At 33.7% G+C, this 23,457-nt stretch overlaps 1 protein-coding gene across 9 annotated transcripts in view; it reads right to left on the bottom strand.

Moving 5' to 3' along the window:
- SYT1 (synaptotagmin 1) overlaps window positions 1-23,457 on the bottom strand; it is a 662,757-nt gene that overhangs the window by 108,424 nt on the left and 530,876 nt on the right. For all 9 annotated transcript variants that reach the window (XM_074270846.1, XM_074270847.1, XM_074270840.1 and 6 more), the window contains one exon: window positions 1,086-1,203. In XM_074270846.1, the coding sequence (XP_074126947.1) occupies window positions 1,086-1,203 (118 nt within the window). The remainder of the gene's footprint in view (window positions 1-1,085; window positions 1,204-23,457) is intronic.

The following is a 23,457-nucleotide window of genomic DNA, read 5'->3' as shown; positions in this document are numbered from 1 at the left end:
TCCATGGAGAGACAAAGACCTATGCAGCAACATGCTTTGCCTCAGCAATAACAGATTGATTTGTGCAGAAAATGTACTCCATTAGCCCCCCTTTCCTTTCATGAATTGATCTTTAAGCAACAGTAAAACATATAAGTTTAACTAGCAGGAGTTTTCTAGTCCATGTTCTAAGTCCTAAATCATTCAGGAGGTAATTTTAACTATGTATGGGCATATGCTTATGCAAAAAATCTTAAATAAAAGATAATGTATTCAGCATGAGTGGGAGAACTTTCCCCTCTGCTTCTTTCTTTCACTTCCAAAGACCCCCCAAAATGAGAGGCTTACAGTAATACACACTGGGCAATGAATAGCATGTGTTGAAGTCATTGGCAACATATTGGCTATTGACCTTGTGATAGGGGAACCCTGAAACTGTCCTCTCTGACTTTGGGGGGGAAGCCATGAACTCTGAGAAACTCTCTTCTGACCCTTAGGGGTAGTTAAGTGGCTTCCTTAAGATTAGCCCAGGACCACTCCCTACTTAACTAGAACTTAAATGGTCTCATTTAGCTGGAGATCTGGACCTGATATTTCTGTTGAGTAGCTGCACCTTCTTTTGAGCTGAAAATTAGTCCAGGACCACTCCTAGTAGCTGGAAGTTAAGTGGTCTCCTTCAACTGGAAATTTAGGCCTGGGGGCAGTGACAACATTGAAGGAATCTCATTCAATTGAAACTTCAGTCTCTTAAAAGGCAATTTTAAACTCATTTCTTGCAGAATGCCCAGAGCAGGATTATGCCTTGTCAAGGAATATCTCTCTCCTTGGCACAGTTGCCTGCCCGGACTCCTGCCCACCGTGAAGACATTCTCTTCTCAGCAATAACGCGTTTTATTTCTCTATCAGGATTTCTCTGCTAGGACCTTTATTTCTCTGCCAGGACTTTGTCACTGAGGAAGTCAGTCTTTCTAACAAAGCTGGCTTCTATGGTGCCAATAATAAAACATCCTTTTTTGCCACTAATATTTCAGGTTCAGGAATTCTTTCACATTGAACCTGCGCCCACCAGAAGGGATTCTCACTTACAGCATCACTTGTACACTCACCAGATAAGCCACCCACGTCCATCTTCTTCAGATTCTTTGCCTCAAGGATGACAACAGTCAGCTTGCCAGCAGTGGGTACATAGCGGAGGGAGAAACAGATATCACCCAGCTTCTCTTGCTATAAAAACAAATAAAAGCCTATTTGTTATTTTTTAAACAAATGAGCAGAAACATGTTTTAAAAATATAATTTATAAGCATTGTGAGAATAAGAATCATGTCAAAATCTATAAAATCTTAGGGAGTTAAATCTGATGCTACTTTCAGTTCATTTCAAATAGTTTTTATATCCAATTATTTTTTATTTCTAACATTTATCAATATGATGGATATTAAGGCTATATTTGGATCTGGGAGACTCCTAGTTTTATGATCTTTTCTTTATTAGTAACTCATTTAACCATTCTAAGCCTCAGGTAATTCTTTTATGTGGGAAGACTGAATACTATCTACCTCAGTAGAGGGAGCTCTTACACTCCTCCCATACTGGAAGAAACCATTAATAAAAATTTTGAAGTTAAACCATGAATACAAATTTTGAAGTCAACAGTGTAAAAAAATGAAACCATGATGGCATTTAAAGAATGAAAAGTATCACAGAATTCTTTGGATGATCTTGCCATTATTCTAGCTCAAAAAAGAAAACCAAATAAATAGCCTTTTATTTTGTAATAGGATCAACTTGCTAAGGTTTGGGCTTTAGTTAGGGTAAAAGTGGATTGAGCTTATACAATTGTTAAATTTTGAATGTGAACATTTGCATCTTGAAACTGTCAAATGCTACAAATCAGGACTTTATTGTTTTGTTGTTTGTCTACACTTAAGAAAGTGATAGAGAAAATTGTGAATAATGCAGATTAAATCTAAATGTACACTGTACATATGTACCCATTTCCTCCCTCCCCCCCAAAAAATAAATTTGTTGTTAAACATTTACTAGCACACCTTTGATTTCACCAATTCTGGATGATATTCTCAGATGTTATATAGTAACATTCATTTTACAGATGAGGAAACTGGAACTCCATAAAGAGAAATGACCTTCATAAACACAGATGAATTGGGAGAGCTGTGATTTGAATTCAGTTTTACTCTCATTAAATCTATCCTTTTCATTGCCCTCTGGGTTTGTAACTTATAGAAAAAGGCCAATATGCATTTAATAAAGGTATTAAATTGCATTTATTTTTAAAATTAATTTTATTTTTAATTAACAGAATAAAATAAGCATTTCCAAGACATTGTATAATAAAAAAGACAATTCCATATGAAACTGCAAATCTATTATGCATAACTTGCTATTCCTTTTAGATATATAATAGTTATCATGTAAATTTCTTTTTAATTTCTTTCTTCTTTCCCCTCCCTCCAGAGATGGCTATCATTTAATATTGTATTTATTGACGAAGAGAACTCTAGTTGGAATGCAAAAAAATGTGGATAAAGAAGTCAATTTTGTTTTTTCCATTTTTTTTTAATTAAATGACAGAGTAGACCAATTATTTTTGACCCCTGCTCTCAACAGTCTCTTCATCCCCTCCCCCCTTCCCAAACATCATTATTTATTTTCACTGTTAAACATTTTTAAAAATGAATGTGAGAATCCCAGTTAAATCTCAAAAAAATTTATCAAAATGTTACACAAAAAAATTTCTTACCATCTCAAATTAATTCACTTAGCCAGCCTTATTTCCAAACTAAAAAGGATATTTTGAAATGGTCCTGACACTGTGAACTCTAAGGTTCCTCCCTGCTTCTAAATCTGATGGTACTTAGGCATTTTTGAATAGTTGATTGTGAAGTTAAAATAATTATATATATATATATATATATATATATATATATATATATATATATATATATATATATATATATATATATATTTAATCCTCCTCTATATTCCCTTTTCCATCTTTCTCTAAATCTTGAAATTAGTTGCCTACCTTTAAGAAGCTTAGTTATTAATGGAACTCTCCTATGGACTTTTATTTGGAAGTGTTCCTTAGAAGCTATACAAACCAATCCTATACAGACATAAAATTGAGTTCTAAAGGAATACAGCGATTTATCCAAATATAAATTAATTTTGGGTAAATGTCTTATTTTTGGTCTTTCCAGTTCTATGCTCCCTTGCACAAGAAGGATGGAACACTCAGTATAATTTGCTAAATTTTCCTTTAAGTGTCTACTTACTCCTGGGGAATTAATGTTCAAATCAAGAGAATCTAAGTGGAATAAATTACTTTTCACTGTCTACAAAAATAATAGCATTATAATCAATATAACAGAAAATTAATACAAAGCACAGACAAATACATCTGAACTTTCAGAGACAAGAGAAATGTAAATGAACAAAATTGCTGTTCAAAAATGCTCATTAGGAAGAGGGTTATCTTGGCCGTCTTTTATCTCCTTTCCACAATAGCCCCTCTGGGGACCTCCCTATGCTGCTTTCACACAGTGGAATCAGGTTACACTAACCATTTCAATTAGGCATTTCAGGCACTCCTGTTCTCTCAGATGACAGTTCTTCTTATGGACCATAATCTAATTCTACAGTAATTTGGGGGATCACAATTTTTTTAAACAAAGGAAGAAAATGGAGCTCATTTTTTTAGAAGGCTCTTTAGAGGTCTGTTTCCTGGTATTTTCTCTCTTATTGTAGAATAATAGCTCCAGCCATGGTTTCAGAAGAAGCAAGATGACTAAGTTAGGGGCCATCCTCTTGTGATTTCTGAAGAGAATGGCACAGGTACTGCTTTTTCCCCCTTTCTTGGTAGCACTTAATGCATCTTGAAGAGAAAAGGCTTAGAAGATAACCTTTGACCTCATTCGGATGCCAATATCAGAAAGAGATATAGTGATGGGTTTTTTTTTTAATTGCAAAGAACATTAGGAAAAAATGCTTTGCTGCCCTGAGGATCAACGGCTTTTTCTATTTAATTTACAGCTGAAATTGCTTATATATGCTGATTCTTGAGATCAGAGACTATCTGGTTTTTCTATTTGTGTGCAAATAGAAGTGCTTAATAAATGCTATTCATTTATTCATCCATCCATCCATCCATCCATCTATATTTATGTGCCCCTAAGATAATTTAAGATGAAATATGAAGGATGAGGCTGAATGAATCTGTTGTATTCTCCTATGGCTCCAGGGTTCAAGTCTCCTAAAAAGGAGGATGGCAAGAGAGGCCTCAGTGATCCTAGGCAAGTGGGATGGAGTTAAGAAAAGAGATTTTGCCAAAAAGTTTTTCTCTTGCCCCAAGACCATGTAAACAACATGTCAAATAACAGACTGGGACTGTCTGAGAATCATTCATAAAATAATTATAACATTTAAAAGTTGTCCTGCTAACTTGATGAATGAGACAGAGATAGGGAAGAAATCCATAATTTCATTGGTATAGGGAACTCCCAGGGGAGGAAATTCTTGCTACCACTTCAGGTCAGCATCTTCTCTGTAACTCGTGGTCTTAGATATTTGTGGCAGTGAGAGGTCAAATGATTTGCCCAAGACCATAAAGCCAGTATGGGTCAGAGATAGGATCTGAACTTCCTGACTCTGAAATCAGCTCTATAACCACTGCACCATGTTCAATCCAGGACTAAAATCAATGCCCTGTTTAATTAACTTGAAGACCTTCAATGATATGAAATCCAGTATACTTTTGGACAGTACTAACTGATGAATGTCTTTTTTAAGTATAAATTGGCCTTTTTATGATTCCTATTCCTTCCCTTTCTACCCCCAGGGTCAAGCAGAACAATCTGATCCTTCTTCAACAAGATTGCCTTAATACCATGACCTACATCCACTGCTCCAAGGGAGTCATGATGAAAAATGTGATCTCCCTCTAGGGAGAGAACTAATGGACTCTGAGTGAAGATTGAAGCCTATGTTTGTCACTTAATTTTTCTTGCTTCCCTCTCATGTATTTCTAGAGAAGGCAGGTAATTCAGTGGATAAAACAATGGGCTAGGACTCAGGAAGACTCATCTTGAGTTCAAATCCAGCCTTAGATACTTCCTAGCTGATTGAACCTGGGCAAATTTATATATATATATATATATATATATATATAAAATGAGCTGGAAATGATAAATAATTTCTGTATTCTAGCCAAGAAAACTCCAAAGAAACTCAAGAATTAGACACAATTGAAATGAGTGAACAATGGCAAATATGTATTTCTATGGGTATACATAGCATACCCATGTATATACTAGGTAAATGGATAATGTGTATACATATTTCACATGTATAATGGGTAATATATTTTTTGCCTTCTCGATGGGTGATGGGTGGAAAACAGTTTTATGTATTGGTCAACCTGCCATCTGGGGGAAGGAGTGGGAGGAAGGAGAAGAAAAGTTGGAACAAAAAGTTTTGCAATTGTCAATGCTGAAAAATTACCCATGCATATATCTTGTAAACAAAAAGCTATAATAAAAAAAGAAAGTAAACAGTTTTAAAAACCAATCAACATGATTACCTTACTAATATTTGATAAGTCATCATATTCCCCCCATGTCTTCTCTTCTCCAGGTCCCAAATTTCCATTCCTACAATAGGCCCTACTTTAAAGTCCTGCTCTACATGTTCTCCATCCTGTAATGGGAGGTTCAGAACAGAACACAAGATGGAAAAGGACTGAGTAGAGCCAGACTTGCCCCTCATTAAGTTCTGCAAGACTGCATCTATTTTTTTGGCAGCTACACAAAATGAGATCCCATGATCCAATTTTTGAAACTGAAAGAGGCAGTAAGAATTCTCCATTATAGTAAATACTTTTGGCTTTTCTTCATTTTAGTCACTGACACACTTGTGAAAATTTAGGTTTCCCCATATTGAAGTCTCCACCCTTTTCTATGTCCTTCCTTGAGATCTGCTGTGTTTTCAAACCGAGGCTAGTTTCTTTCTCATGCTGAATGAAGAAAATGGAAGAATTTGAAGCAGCCTAAGAACAAAAAGAGAGGCTTATTTTGTTCCAAACAAAGCCTTTGTCATCATGTTGCAGGAAGGCTCTGCTTGGCAGCTGCCCAGCTTAAGATCCTGGAACAGACACTGGAAATTGTTTTGTATTCTCTAACATCTGAAAGTACCTTTCCAACATTGAATCACAAGCATTCTGCTTGTTTTATAACCAAGTCAAATATGGCAGAGGATGAACTCATTTATTTTTCTTCTTTTGAGTCTAGGATCCAAGAAGTTAGCAGCAGTATGAATCATCTGATGATCCTTTATTCTTCCTGTTTCTTAATGAAGTTTTTTACTTTAATTTTCTTTGGATTTACTTCTAAGTGAAGGTATACCTCTGTTCCTTCGGACAGAAACATAACTTGTTTTTCAATTTCAGGTTTACTGTGTGTTTATCCTTAGAATACAGGAATTATAATGATGTGACTGACTGCATGATAGTTGAACACAAATATCTATCTATTAATTTCTTGTGAGGATAATTTTGTGAAAATAAATGCTTTTTATGCACTTTTTCCTCTCTTTTCTTCTCCTCTCCTTTCCTTTCTTCTCTCCCTGCCTTCCTACTCTCCTCTCTCCTACTCTCTTTCTTTCCCTCCTCTCTCCTCTCTCCCCCTCTCTTCTCTTTTCCTCTCTCCTCTCCTTTCCTTTCCTTTCTTCCATCTATCTATCCCTCTCTCCATATCTATTTATCCATCCTTTCTCTCTGTCTGTCTCACTCTAATTTCATCTGGGTAGAGAGGGCTGCATGGGAAACTCCTTCTACCACTACAGATTGGTACCAATTAAGTAATTGGTTAGAAGTACTGATTGGCTAATAAACCTCATTTGAAACAGTTTATTCATCATTCTAAAAAATCATCATGAATAATTTTTCAAATTCTCCTTTCTCTCTCTAAGATGTCCAGCTCTTGTTAATAAAGCCTTGATTGAATTGCAGGTTTAAAGAGCAGAAGGGCAAATAGTGAAAGGCTGGCTGCCAATAAAAAAAAAAATCAAAGGACTTTTTTTTATATTTGCACAATGTGGAAAGAATTGTTAGTAATATTTGATCTTTCCAATCATGTTCTTACATATAGGTAAAGATCATAGGCCTGTTGTCCTTTGTGCAATCTTGACAGGCTTCATTTGACTCAAATGAAACTCACAAAATAATCCATTTTATTTCTTGGTACAGGGTGAGTCCTCCACATATTTTGCAAATACAACATACTCAAAAGATTTAACCTTTTTGAATGCCCATTAAAATCTGTTTCAAGGCTGCTTTTGAAAACTGATACAAGGCTAAATAATAAATTCTTTATGAGTCTTCATTTCTGAAATATATTGGATGAATCTCTTTGTAAAACTTCACCTCCCTTTAGCTTTACCGATGACCAATAATGTACTAACCTTTTGCAAAACCTAGTGCCCTTTTCAAAGCTTTCTTGTGTAATTTCTTTGTAACATTTGACACTCTAGATCAATGATTTTATGACTTCAACTATTATAGCAGCCTCCTTGCTGGCCTACTTTCCCTAAATATATTAACTCTCTTTGACATAACAAGACCAGGTAATAATTATAAAATAGCATCACATTACAATCTTTTTAAGAACCTACAAGAGACTGCTGCAAGTCCTGAATCCTTAGATAGGCTTCTTAAAAAAAGTCATTGATACTTTCTAATGATTTCATTAACCCCAAATAGAATCCTCCATTGAAATAAATAAAAACAGATAAATAAAATAAATCAACACAGTAGTCAGGTTGGAAAATATATGCCTCATTTTGTATCTGCAGTTTGCTACCTTCTTTGCTAAAAGGCATGAATCTTCTGAAATGATGATAGCTGGAATTACAGGATCTTCTATTTAGATTTGGAAGAGACTTCAGTTCATCTTGTCTAAATCGTTTGTTTTATAGATGAACAGTCTGAAATAGTGAGAGGTTGTGATATGCCCAGGGTTATTCATTTTTTATGTGTCAGGATTAGGATTCAAAAGTAGGTCCTTTTCACATATTTAGTAAATGTTTATTCAATTGAAAATTACTGGCTAGAAAGAGGAGTTGGTCATATTTTCCTGAAACATAACAGATGCACAGCAAAGGAAGGAGGAAGTGTGATTCAATGGCCAGAGTTCTAGACTTTAAGTCCTAATCCTAGATTCAGGGCCCCAGTTCTGCCTGTGAACCCTGGGCAAATGACAATCTCTTTTGGCCTTTTCTTAACTACAAAATGAGTGAGGTGTATCAGATTACCTTTAATATCCTTTTAAATTTTAAATTCACAATCCTTAGAGCAAAGACAAAGATAAGAATGACGATTAATGGAAACTGAGTGGATGCCCATCAATTGGAGAATGGCTGAATAAATTATGGTATATGAATGTTATGGAATATTATTATTCTGTAAGAAATAACCAGTAGGATGAATACAGAGAGGCCTGGAGAGACTTATATGAACTGATGCTAAGTGAAGTGAGCAGAACCAGGATGATCATTGTACATGGCAAGAAGACTATACGATGATTAATTCTGATGAACTTGACTCTCTTCAACAATGAGATGATTCAAACCAGTTCCAATTGTTCAGTGATGAAGAAAGCCATATACACCCAGAGAGAGGCTTGTAGGAACTGAATGTGGACCACAACATAACATTGTCACGCTTTCTGTTGATGTTTGTTTGCATTTTGTTTTCCTTCTCAGATTTTTTTTTCTTTCTAGATCAGATTTTTCTTGTGTGTCAAGATAGCTATATAAATATGTATATGTGTATATATATATATATATGATTTAACATATTTTAACATATTTAACATGTATTGGACTACAAGGGTCAGTGTTGAAAAATTACCCATGCATATGTTTTTAAACTAAAAAGCTTTAATTAAAAAAAAAAAAGAATGATAGTTAAAAAAAAAAAAAAGAATGGCTTTTCCAAAACAGAGAAAGAAATTGAATCCATAGACTGTATTTAGATTGATAATTTACAAGTGACTTTTGAAAATCTATTCAGTGACTAAAAATGAAAATGATAAATATTAGAATGACTAGGAGAACACAAGCACATCAATAAACTATAGAGATATGGATCGATCTCATTTTAGATGATTTGGATCTACACTATTTAAGATCACTAAATACTATATACTCTTTTTTCATTAAAGCTTTTTTATTTTCTGATGAATGTTGGAGGGGATGTGGGAAAACTGGGACACTGATACATTGTTGGTGGAGTTGTGAAAGAATCCAGCCATTCTGGAGAGCAATTTGGAACTATGCCCAAAAAGTTATCAAACTGTGCATACCCTTTGACCCAGCATTGCTGTTATTGGGCTTATATCCCAAAGAAATACTAAAGAGGGGAAAGGGACCTGTATGTGCCAAAATGTTTGTGGCAGCTCTTTTTGTTGTAGCTAGAAACTGGAAGTTGAATGGGATGTCCATCAATTGGAGAATGGTTGGGTAAATTATGGTATATGAAGGTTATGGAATACTATTGCTCTGTAAGAAATGACCAACAGGAGGAATACAGAGAGGCTTGGAGAGACTTACATCAACTGATGCTGAGTGAAATGAATAGAACCAGAAGATCTCTGTACACTTCAATGCTGTATGAAGATGTATTCTGATGGAAGTGGATATCTTCAACATAAAGAAGATCCAACTCACTTCCAGTTTATCAATGATGGACAGAAATAACTACACCCAGAGAAGGAACACTGGGAAGTGAATGTAAATTGTTAGCAGTACGGTCTATATACCCAGGTTACTTATACCTTCGGAATCTAATACTTAATGTGCAACAAGAAAATGGTATTTACACACATATATTGTATCTAGGTTATATTGTAACACATGTAAAATGTATGGGATTGCCTGTCATCAGGGGGAGGGAGTGGAGGGAGGGTATAATTTGGAAAAATGAATACAAGGGATAATATTATAAAAAAATTACTCATGCATATATACTGTGGAAAAAAATTCTAAATAAAAAAAGCTTTTTATTTTCAAAATATATGCAAGGATAATTTTTAATATTCATCTTTACAAAACCTTGTGTTCCAAATTTTTTCCCTTCCTTCCCCCCATCCCCTTCCCTAGATGGCAAGTAATCCAATATATGTTAAACATGTGCAATTCTTCTATAAATATTTCTACAATTATCATGCTTCACAGGAAAAATCAGATCAAAAAGGAAAAAAAATTAGAAGGAAAAAAATGCAAGCAGACAATAAGAAAAAGAGTGAAAATACTATGTTGTGATCCACACTCAGTTTCTATAGTCCCTTCTCTGGGTGCAGATGGCTTTCTTCATCATAAGACCATTGGAACTGGCCTGAATCATCTCATTATTGAAAAGAGCCATGTCCATCAGAATTGATCACTGTATAATGTTGTTATTACTGTTGTACATACTCTTTAACCCAGCAATACCACCAATAATCACACTTCCAATCAATGTTGAAGTCAGAAAGAAAGGTCATTCATATATGTGAGTATGCATATATGTACACAATGTATATATGTATATGTGTATTAAATATACACACAAACATACACATATAATATATATTACAAATATTTTTAGCAATTTTTTTGGTAAATAATAGTAGTGAGTATAACAAAGTAGAATAGCAAGGAACTATAGGAAAAATGGTTGCCCATCAGTTGGGATATGTCTGAATAAATTGTGTTATATGGACAGCTGTCAGGGATAAAGACTAAAACCTAAATGGTACAGTGGATAAAGCACAAAGCTTAGAATCATGCTTTATCATCTTTATGAGTTCACATCTGCTTCAGATACTGCCTCAGACTGGGGGCAAACCATTAAACCTCTTTGCCTCAGTTTCCTCAACTATAAAATGATATGGACAAGGAAATAGCAAACCATTCCATTTTTTTTTTTTTGCCAAGAAAATCCCAAATGAGGTCACCAAGAGGCAGATAAAACTGAACTTGAATTTGAGAGAAATCCTAGTTTGAATAAGCTCCTCTTCCCACACAGATTAACACCTTCTCTACAGCATGGAATTTTAGCTGCCTAGAACATTGATGAATTAAGTGGTGTGCCTTTGTGTGAGGGCTTTAAATGTCAGATAAAGGATTTTGAACTTTATCCAAGTGACAAGAGGGAATTATTGCAGATTTCTGAGTAGAGGTTATATTTGTGTTCCAGGAATATTGGTTTGGCAGCTCTGTGGAGAATGGATTGAAGAGAGGTGAGACTGGACTCAAGGAAACTAAATTTAGGGCTCTTGTGGTCTATAAGATGCTGGGTTAGTAGAATTTTATAAAACATAACTTGCAAGTACTTTCTGGGAAATTTCTAGCTCAAAGACAAATATGAATTTATAGAAACACCTTCTGGAAAGTGAAGAGAGAATTCTTAATAAGAATCTAAAAAATAAAAATATACATAAGATTTCTGGAATAAAAAAATATGGAATGAAATGATCTCTTCAGCTGCCAGTTGCTGTTCTGATCATCATAAAAGAAATCAGCACTTCACAAAGAGCTCTGGTCTGTGGTATGGTGCCAGAGAGAAGGGTTAATTTAGGTTATGCCCACCAAGGAAGAGAGACAGGAAAAGCTCTCCAGAAGATGGAATGACTCTTTGTTGCTTTATTCACCAGACAAGAGGACAAAAAAAAATCTACATTCTTGTATCCTTTTCACCATATTTCATCTTGGCAGGTTAAGTGCAATTTCCTTTCTTCTTTCCAGAGATCTTAGATCCCTTCCAATATTAGAAACAAAAGCATACCATCTCTTTTTCAAAATCTGTGGTGGTTCTCAGGGTCATTGGGGACACTGACGTATTTGAAGTGAAAAGTCAATTTTGAATCAAGTTTTGTTGGCTATAGAAATCTGCCTCCTTAAGCCAGTCCCAGTTTTGAAGACATTCTTTTTTTGATGCTAGGGCAATACTCACAACCTGGTTTTGCTTAACAATGACAATATGTATGAGTTTTTCCTCATTGAAAAAAAAAAATCACTTTAGTTACAGGCTTGATGGTGGTACTGCTGGGTCAAACGATGGTTGTTTTGTTTGTTCAATTGTGTCTGACTCTGTGACCCCATTTGGAGTTTTCTCGGCAAAAACAGTGGAAGGGTTTGCCATTTGTATCTCCAATTAATTTTACAGATAAGCAATCTGAGGCATACAAATGACTTGCCTAGGATAATGTCTGAAGACTGCATTTGAACTCAAAGTCTTCCTGTCTCCAGATTGGAACGCTATTCACTACAATACTTAGTTGTTAGGATTAGTAGTTATGTAGAGTTTAATGACTTTTTGGGTATAGTTCTAAACAGCTTTCCAGAATAGCTGGGTCAATTCCTAGTTCCACCATTAATGCATTAGTGTGCCTGTTTTCCCCCAGTCCCTCCAGAATTTATCATTCTCCTCCTTTTTGGGTTAATTCTACCAATTTGATGGTATGAGTCAAATCTCAAAGTTGCTTTACTTTGCATGTCTCTATATAAGTAATTTAGAATATTTTGTCATATGGTTACTGATACCTTTGAATTCTTCTGAAAATTGCCTATTTGCATATTTTATGTAACCATTTTATCAATTGAGATATATGATTTTTTATCAGTGAAATGTTTTTTTTTTTAAATCAGTTTCTTGTTTTCTCTCTAATTTTAGTCTTATAGAGTTTGTGCAGAACTTTTGAGGTATAATGCAGTCTTCTCAGTTATTCTATTCATTTTTCTTACTGAGGGGAGAATAACAGAATAAGCACTGAATTTTGAGTAGAAGGAACTGGGTTTGAATACTGACTCATGGACAAACACTTAACTTCTCTGGGATTCAGTTTTGTCATGTCAAATGATGGGATCAGACCAGGCATTCTCCAAAGCCCCTTCTTGCTTTTAATCTGTAGTCCTATAACTATGTTTCAAATTTCTTTCTTATCAATCACATTATGAGCTTCTTGAAAACAAAGACATTGCTTTTGCTTTTCTTTGCATCTACAACACTTTACACAGTCCCTGGAACATTATAAGCCCACTTTTCTACTGGCAAAATTTCCCATTCATTTAATTAATCATTATGCATCTGCTGAGTTTTTATTATATATTTACCAAAACTACCATGATGGTGTCAGGGCTTCCAGGAAACTAAGGCATTTCTGGAGGCATGGTTGCTATAATTTCAAGGTTCTCTGGGGTTATATGTTACACATGAATGCTTCTGCTGGTGTGATTATCTCATGGAGGTGGCCTTATTGCTATTAGAGATGTCTCCCAGCTTTATGTATAATTTATTTTAATAAATTACTTTGACGGCTACATAGAGGCTGCCACTTAGCGTTAGAAAGTTCCTACTGTGATTCAGAAACATTAATCTGTTCCTTTAGAATGGAGAATTGTCAATCAAAAATGTCTTTTGTTCTAAATAGCTAACTAATTTCTTTTTTTTAAAATTTAATTTAATTTTATATTTATAACTTTTTTTTGACAGTACATATGCATGGGTAATTTTTTACATTATCACTTGCACTCACTTCTGTTCCAATTTTTCCCTTCCTTTCCTCTACCCCTTCCCCTAGATGGCAGGCAGTCTTATATATGTTAAATGTGTTATAGTATATCCTAGATACAATATATGTGTGCAGAATTAAATTTCTTGTTGCACAGGAAGAATTGGGTTCAGAAGGTAACCTTCTGAATAACCTGGGAGGAAAAAACAAAAATGCAAACAGTTTACACTCATTTCCCAGTGTTCCTTCTCTGGGTGTAGCTGATTCTGTCCATTATTGATCAATTGGGACTGAATTAGATCTTTTCTTTGTTGAAGATATCCACTTCCATCAGCATACAACCTCATACAGTATCATTGTTGAAGTGTATAATGATCTTCTAGTTCTGCTCGTTTCACTCAGCATCAGTTCATGTGAGTCTCTCCAAGCCTCTCTGTATTCCTCCAATTGGTCATTTCTTACAGAACAATAATATTCCATAACATTCATGTACCATAATTTACCCAGCCATTCTCCAATTGATGGACATCCATTCATTTTCCAGTTTCTAGCCACTATGAAAAGAGCTGCCACAAACATTCTGGCACATACAGGTCCCTTTCCCTTCTTTAGTATTTCTTTGGGATATAAGCCCAGTAGTAGCACTGAATAGCTTACTAATTTCAAAGTATTTTTTTTTAAAAGTAACAATTGAATGATGTGAAATGAATTAATTACTTAATAATACTACTTTTTCCGTTCCCTTTTGAAAACCAGCATGGGAAATTGGAATGTTGGCCAGACCTAGTAAAATGAACTATTTTTAAAAGCATCTAAATAAAGTGAAAAAAGTTCCAGAATCAGAGCCAGAGGACCTAGGTTCAGATCCCAAATTTGATACTTCCTGTGTTACCATGAATGTCATTATCTTTTTGGACCTCAGTTCCCACACTGAACATTCCCACATAAAATATATGACTTCTAAAATCACTTCTAGATCTAAATTATAATTCTACAAAATGATATTCTTTGATGGACATCTATCAGGTGATCTTCTCTGACTATATGGAGAAGGGGTTCACTTCAATGCCCTTTGAAAAGTGGACTGAATTCAAATGTATTTTAGAAGGGTTTTTATAATTAAACCTAGGAAAAAAGTTCTTTGCAAGTAACTTTTGAATTTGAATTTTTCTGATGGATTCAACTTATTTTAATAAAAGAAATTACATTAAGCAATTGTCAATCAAACATGCTGGACAATATAGTTTTAGCAGCCTATTTTTTTCATAGGGAGTCTGCTTTGAGAGATTAGAGCATAACAGGTTTGTTTTGCTATAAGGAGAAAGTGGAAGCAAAGAATTCTCTCCAAATTTAAGATAAGTAACCCTGGGATCTGACAGAAATTTTAAGTACTGCTGACACAAATTAAACAATTGTGAGCATATTAAAGTCATCTAGATATTCAGAACATTCTAAGGAATAATAATAATTATGATGTTGACAATGATCATGATAGCTAGCATTTATTAAGCACCCTCTATAGGCTAAGCACTTTACAATTATCATTTCATTTGATTCTTATTACAACTGTAGGAGGTAGCTGCTGTTATCCCCATTTTTAGAGGGGAAGAAAGGAAGGCAGGTGACTTTCTCAGGATTAAACAACTAATAAGTGTCTGAGGTTAGATTTGAAGTTAGGTCTTCTCCACTCTAGGCCTAGTACTCTATATGCTGCATAACCTCATTGATCTAATAAACTTTTAATTAAAACTGAAATACTGTCCATTTGTAAAATTTTTAAAAATGATGTTTATTTTAGCAATAGCAGCATAGTCTGTTTTTTTTTTTTTGGTAAAAGGTATATTTCAAGACCACTTGATACCCACTTATACAATTTTCCTTTTTTGATCTATCAGCTCTATTTATATTTACATCTATTAGACTAGATGGGCACAATAAAACGTTTCAATTACCTGTGAAACATTCTCAAATATAAAAAAATATGGAACTTGAATTGAACAGTGATAGAAATGCTCTTTCATGTGAATGTGGAGATATAGCAACTATCAGGCAAATGGGCTTTACGTTGTATAATAGAACTCATTTTATAAAGATAGTATGAAATCCAATAAACCTGAGTTGAATTGAATTCAACAAACATTTGAAGTGTGAGCTTAAAACCATATCCCTGGTACATGAAAGTAAAATGAATGATATTGATAAGGAGATGCATTTCAAATTTTATGAGCTAGACTTTGGTGAATTTTCCCCACTAGTATCTTTATTATATATTGTAATTTGTTTTAATATGTACTTCTCTTCCTTTATTGTTTATAAAAATATATAAAAACAAATTCTGCTAATTTGTTCAATGAAAGGCTAATAAGAATGGAAAAGCAAAAGATCCATAAAAATTCATAAAAAATTTGTACTTCTCAGTTATACATATGTAAAATTTGTATAATTTGCTCATGAATGCTCCATGGACATTACAGTGTTACAGGTGGAAGAAAATATAGATATCAGATAATCTATCTCATTTTTTTTCAGTTGAGAGAAATAAAATCCTGGGAATTTAAGAGATTTATCCAAAGTTATATAAATAAGGTGTTAAAAGAAGGATTTGAACCTCTGGCTTTAAGTATTAGGATGTTTTTATATTAGAATGCAAGCTTGTTGGGAAGCAGGAACTATGTATCCCTCTTTGACATAGTGATGTTATTTTGGTCCTCTTTGAGAATGAAGAACAACAACTGTGTATTGATACCACTTAGTATCATGTCTGACACACAGTAGGCATTTAAATGCTCGTCAACTGTGCCATCACTCTGATTCTAAGTTAAGAATGTATAGAATAGTTGGAAGGGATTCTGGAAAAGCCCTCTGTTCTAAAATATTTCACTCATGAACAGTGAATGAAATTCTATCATTGAAGCTCCATTTCTTTTGATTAAAGATTTTCTCTCTCCAGGATATATGTTCTGGATGCTTTCTCCCTGCATGATCTTGGCCACATTATTAAGCATCTATGACCTCTGTTTTCCCATATGAAAAATGAAAATGTAAAACTAGATGACCTGGAATGTTCCTTCCAAGTCTAGATTTGTAACCCTGTGATTTCTAAAGTAAGGTTAGATTTGAAGTTAGGTCTTCTCCACTCTAGGCTTAGTACTCTATATGCTGCATAACCTCATTGATCTAATAAACTTTTAATTAAAACTGAAATACTGTGCATTTGTAAAAATTTTAAAATGATGTTTATTTTAGCAATAGAAGCATAGTCTGTTTTTTTTTTAAATTATTATCAAATAAATAATTATCAAACATGCTAGACAATACAGGCCTACCATGCCTAAAACCACTGTGAGGAAAAGTTTGGAGAGAAGCTGTCAAAAGAAGGGAGAAAGGAAAACTAAAAAGGTAGATAATATAGATAATAGAATACAGGGCCTAGAATCAGGAGAACTGGACTCAAATCCTATCTGTAAAAATTTAGAAGCTATATGATCACTTTTGGGGGGAATCTTTATGATATTTATACTTAGAATAGTAGTAGCTAGTCCTTCTATGGGGCATAAGGTTGCATAATGCAACCAGATACAACCAAATACAGAACTTGGAGTAAAGAAGCCCTGAGTTCAAATAAAACTTCAGATACTTACTAGCTTTGTGACCCTGGTCAAGTCACTTAACTTTATTTGCCTCATTTTTTTGCTATCTGTTTTAAGAATGATAGTGCTCGTTTGAGCACTTTGAATCTTTGTAAAACAAATAGTTTGGGGGAAATGGCCTTTAATGGCATAGGACCATAGATTTGAGCCAGAAAGGATTTTAGAAATCCTTTTGTTCTACTCCCTTAATTTCTATGTGAGGAACCTGAAATGCATAAAGGTTAAATGCCTTTCACTTGGTCACATAAGCTGCAAGTCGGTATTTGAATCCTTGCCCCCTCCAGATCTAAATGGAATTTATAACACTAGATTATATCCCTAAGATTAGTTTCATTTTCTTTCTGCATCCTTTATTTTGAAAATTTATGGCAAAAGTTTTCCCCCTCAAAAGGCAACTGTAAATCTGGGGGAGATGTACTAGAGAGAATGCAGATTTGTTGGTTTTTTGATATTTTTGTGGAGTTTTGATATTTTCTATAAATGGAAAATGCACTAAGTTTGGAGTGAGCAAACTTAGAGTTTGATTCTTGGCTTTGTTACTTAGCAGAAATTTTTTTTTCTCATCTGTGCAATAGGGCATATGACCTTTGTTATGATGATCTCTGAGTTTCTTCTAAGCTCTAAATTTTAGGATCTTATTCTACCAAGCTCTGAGAACTATTATAAAAAATGAAGATGTGTAAGCTATTCAGGTTAAGGGAGAAGAAGTAAAACATCAGAGGTGAATGAATGATTTACTTAATAAGTGTTTGTTGTATTATGTTATATAATATATTATGTTATGTTGTGATTTATGTTATAGTATGTTGTATTAAATTATAATTTATATAGTTACATTAAATTACATTATGATGGGTATGATAATGTATATTTTTATTTGTATTATAGTATATTATACTAAATCAAACCTAAGATAATAGAATGAAGGTACAGCTGAGGAAATAAGAGCTAGGATAGAGTAGAAGAAAGCATATCAAAGAAAAGAATAGGAAGGATAGCATGGTAAGTTTCAAGATGACAGCTTAAGAAATCACAAGTTAGAATGGGTGGAAATAGGAAGCTATGCTATAACTCAGAGAAAGGAGATACTAGAAAGATTGGATCTCCTAGGGTCAGAACCCAAAACATCTGCTGGATTGGTGAGGAAGATGATGGTAATTGTGGTTTCAATCAGAAACTAGTGGGGCTCAGTTGGAAAGAACCTTGAGCACTAATGGAAGACTATGACAGATGATGCCCAGAAGGAGATGTTCCACACTTTTAAACTTGAACTGTCACTGGGAGCAGCAGTTGCATGATTGAGTGAGTTAAACTTCCACTAAGTTCAGTATAAACAACAAAAAACTTCATCGCTGAAATTCAGTTGTATTGCTGGTACCTTGAAATTTCTTCATATTGTTCAATTATAGACCAAAACTGTTTGTTTATTAAATTGTAATAGACATAATAAAAGAAAGGGATTGTCAGAGAAGAAAGGGAAAAGAGGAGGAAAGGTAGAGATCAAGAGAAAAGGGAAAAGGGGAGAGAGAGGAGCATGAGAAGAGAGAAGAGGAAAGAAGAGAAGGGAAGGAAAGGGAAGGGAGGGGAAAAGGGAAATGACTCAAAGATATGACTTAAAGTTAAAAAGTTTACCCCTTTTTTATCTAAAAGCAGCAGTAGGAAGAAACCAGATAAGAATATGAGGAAATAGACCCCCATTTTCTGACACACAGTAAACATTTACTAATTACGTGTTAATTTGTTGATTTTGTTGTTATTCATTCTAATTTGTCAAAGAGGACCATATTGGTTATACTAATTCCAAAATAGATTGACTTCCAACAAACTCACACAAAGGCTTTTTGAAGAAATAATCTCAGACACTGAGAAAGGGGATTCTCTAGTTGACACATCTTGTATGAGTATTTTGATTGTGATGTTGACAGGGGTGAACTCAAACTATTTTCTTTAATCTGTAAAATAATCACTCTGAAACTGTCTTCTTTGATCTGTAAAAGAAGGGTGATTTGGGATCTCAGACTCTAGAGAGTCTGGGAGGGGGCATACCTTCCGGACAGGTCTTTTCTAAGTAAGGGGCATCATTCAATTGGAGATCTTGAGCAAATCACCCCCCATTGATCTTTTGGGGGTAGCTGAATCCCCTTTCAAGAAATTCCAGGCTCTAGGAGATCTGGGCCAGACATTCCTATTGAGTGGCTTAAAACTCCAAGATAAGTATCTAGGCCTGGGGACATTGACTCTCTTTTCAAATGGAACCAACCTTCAGACTTCTTATAAAAAAGACTATTTTGAACTCCAAATCTTGGCAGAAGTCCAGAGTAGGATTATGCTTTGCCAAGGGACCTCTCTTCTTGGCACAACTGCCTACCAGGACTCTTGCCTGCTGTGAAGAGACCCTTTTCTCAGAGATAACCTCTTATTATTTCTCTGCCTAGACCACTTGCCACTGAGGAGTTTGCCTTCTTAACAAAGCTGGCTTCTCAGTGCCAACAATAAAAATTTTTCTTTTGCCATTTAGGCTTATCGGGTTCATGAATTCTTTCACATTGTACCTAAGAGGGGATTCTCACATCAATTCTCTAGCACTAGACCATATGTTAAACATAGCCCTTAATCTGCATCAGAGCTGAAAAAGCAGCTAACTAGATCACAGCACATTAGAAGAATCTATGATAATAGAGAATACAGTCAAGGATAACTATCTCCAAAGCAGGAGAGCATCTGAGAAGCTTTTCCTTCTGGCTGGGCTGCCTACACAATTATTCTCCTTATGTCTGTGAGGTAGACAAAATTGGATGAGAAAAAAAATACATCTTTTTTTTCCACTTACTTCTAACTAAAAATTTGCATTTCCTTCACTTAGGAATGTAGGCAACAAAAGACAGTACTTAAAGCTTCACGAGACTACCAATAATCCATGATACAAAAAAAAAAAAATAAAGAATCCTTATTTTACTGTGTACCAGAACTCTTGTTTTTCACAGGGCCAGTAGACTGCACTGAATGCTTTTGTGGCGACTATTTTTGGCCTTCTACAAATGATTTCCTTTATTTCCATTTGAATATTAACAACTCAGAACTTCAGGGCATTTGTATTCCTTCTAAAAGGAAAGGAAGTTCTGTTAAAAAGATTTTTGAAACAATAAAAGGGCAATCTATGGAAAAAATATGATGAAAATAGAAAGTAGAAGAAAGAAAAAGAAATAGAAGATAAAGGTTGAGGACATAGAAAGGAAACTCAGGAAATATGTACAAAGACTCATTAAAGGGGATCTATACTTATAAAATGAAAATTGAAGAGCATTGTAAGGATCTTTGTGAGGCTATAGGGAATAAAACAAGGACTAAGCAGAGATATTATATAGAATATCATGTGTAACAGATTGTAAGTTAAATTAAAAATATAGGGTAAGGCAGGAAGAGAATGCGTTTGATAACCAGTTGGTCAAGATTATGGGGACAAAAAAGTGAGCAAGTTATACTTGGTAAAAAAGAACTTAGGTTATCTTAGGAAGAAAAAGAAATGTAAAGGAGAGAAAGAAATTTCTAAAATATATAAACAGTAGAAATGGAGAAGCATAAAAAAGTTAGAAATAAGTAATGATTAGGTAAGGACTCAATATTTGACAAAAACTGTTAAGAAATCAGTCTATATGAACCACTACATAGAATTCCCAATCCCTCTAATTTTGTCCACCTGCATTTTTGATTTCCTTCACAGGCTAATTGTACACTATTTTAAAGTCCGACTCTTTTTGTACAGCAAAAATAACTGTTTGGACATATATACATATATTATATTTAATTTATACTTTAACATATTTAACATGTATTGGTCAACCTGCCATCAGGGGGAGGAGATGGGGTTGGAAGAAGGGGAAAAATTGGAACAAAAGATTTGGCAATTGTCAATGCTGTAAAATTATCCATGCATATATTTGGTAAATAAAAAGCTATAATAAAAAAAATAATAAAACCAAAAAAAGAAATCAGTCTGGCAGAAATGGGCCAAAATATTAGACTATATTATAACACAAATTCTAAATGGTTATATGGTTTAGACATAAATGGCAACATTATAAATAAATTACCAGAGTAAGGAAGAAATTACTTATCTGGTGTCTAGCTGAAAAGAAGAGATCACATTCAAACAGGGTATAGAGAAAATTAAAGAAGATAAAATGGACTATTTTGATTACATAAAATTTAAAAAAAGTTTTTGCCAAAACAAAGCTAATGTAGTTAAGATTAGGAGGGAAACAAGTAATTGGAAAAATCTGGAAGAATCAAATTCTTCTGATAATAGTCTCTTATCCATGATATATTAGAAGTATATTCAAAATTTTATAACAAGAACCATTCCCCTAACAGATCAATGTCAAAATATATGAATAGGCAATTTTCAAAGGAAGAAAACTAAGCTATCAATAAATATATGAATGCATTCTCTAAATCAGTAATAGTTGCAAATAGGTATATTAAAGTAATTCTGAGATTTCATCTCATGTAAATTGGTAAAGAGGACAAGAAATGAAAATATGACACTTGTTCAAAGAGTTGTAGTAAAGAATAGTCATGGCAACATATTGTTGGTGGAGCTGTGAACTGGTCTAATTCTGGATTCTGGAAATCCCTTTGAAACTATGTTTTAAAAAATTACTTATCTGTGCATATTCCTTGACATAATAAAATTATTAGATACATACCCCAAAGAAATCAAAGAAGAAAAAGACTCATGTATACAAAAATAATTTTAGCAGTTCTTTTTATAGAAGAATTATGGAATTATAATAAAAAACAAATTGTAAACAAATATATTTCATTATAAATAAATTAAAATTATAAATAAAATTATAATAATATGTGGAAATATAGAATTAGAAAAAGAAATATGTTTCACCAATTACTAGGAAATGTCTAAGTTATGAAAGATAATAGTGAATAGCATATTCTCTATTCATTAGAAGAAATGATGAAACTGGTTTTGAAGAAACTTGTAAAAATTTGTATGAACTGACACATAGTGAAATTAAGGGAACCAGGAGAACAATTTCAACTTTGGAAAAGTTAACTCTGATTGGTATAATAACCAATCATGATTCCAAAGACTCATGCTTCCTACTTGCTGACAGATATACATTTTTAGAAATGGTCAGTGTGGTAATTTGTTTTGCATATTATTATTATAAGGACTCCAATTTCCCTTTTTTTCCAGTGAAAAATGGGGTATGAATAGGGAAAAGGATAAGATAGTGAAAATCACCAAAGCAAGAAACATACAAGAAAAAAAGGCAATAAAAGGAAAGAAAGAGTTTTTGAGGCATTTAAAAATGTAGAGAAGATAATAGAACAGTTTTTGTTTCTAGAAGAGTAAAAAAAGTATAGGCAAATCAGACAGCCCATAACAAAATTCCATTTTATGTGGTATATCACATAATTGTGGTATATCACATTATTGAAAAATAAGCAAAACATGTAGACAAAAAAAAAATTAAAAAGCCATTCAGTGTCTATGTGTAGTGAGAGAATTAAACATATAAATGTATATAGTATGCCAATAACTTTGTAAAAAACTAACAATAAGACAAAAGAATAGTAAAAAAAAAATCTTACAAAAAAGAAAGTGCTTAAAGAAGTATAAACACTTTCCATATGGATAATTAGCAGGAAAATCAATATCACTGGAAATACTTAAAACACCTAGAGAATTTCCTTATTCATCAGAGATTCTAACCAATACACTCATTGTTTTCATAGAAGAAAAAACAATTGTATTATGTTTGGAATAATAAAAAGTTATCTTTTCAGATAATGTATGTCTTGATCTTGTAAAATCTGTCTAAATATGGTACATTAGGTGGTATGGAATGTTTATATTTTAAAATAGATGTATCATCAAATTATGAAGATGATTGGTTGAATCATATTCAGAAAAAATACTGTTTTTGATGGTTCAAATGTTATGGAAAATGTGAAAAAGGCCTTTATTACAAATAGAAAAACATAATGTATCTTTTGCTCAATTATATATATATAAAATGCCTTGATAATGTATCTTAGCTTCTATCTCTGCTTCAAAATACTGTTAGGTTCTAAACAGAATAAACAAAACTCCTCTCATGCATAGCACATTTAATGCAATTTTGTCCTGCACACATGAATATCTAGAAAAGCAATTATCAGGGTGCAGACAAGGGAGGCTGGAAATCTGAGTTCCATTCTTGGCCAACTGAAATGAATAACAACAACAACAACAACAAT

This window comes from Sminthopsis crassicaudata, chromosome 5 (genome assembly GCF_048593235.1).
Source record: "Sminthopsis crassicaudata isolate SCR6 chromosome 5, ASM4859323v1, whole genome shotgun sequence".
Classification (NCBI taxonomy): domain Eukaryota; kingdom Metazoa; phylum Chordata; class Mammalia; order Dasyuromorphia; family Dasyuridae; genus Sminthopsis; species Sminthopsis crassicaudata.
This window is presented reverse-complemented; position numbering and strand designations above follow the sequence as displayed.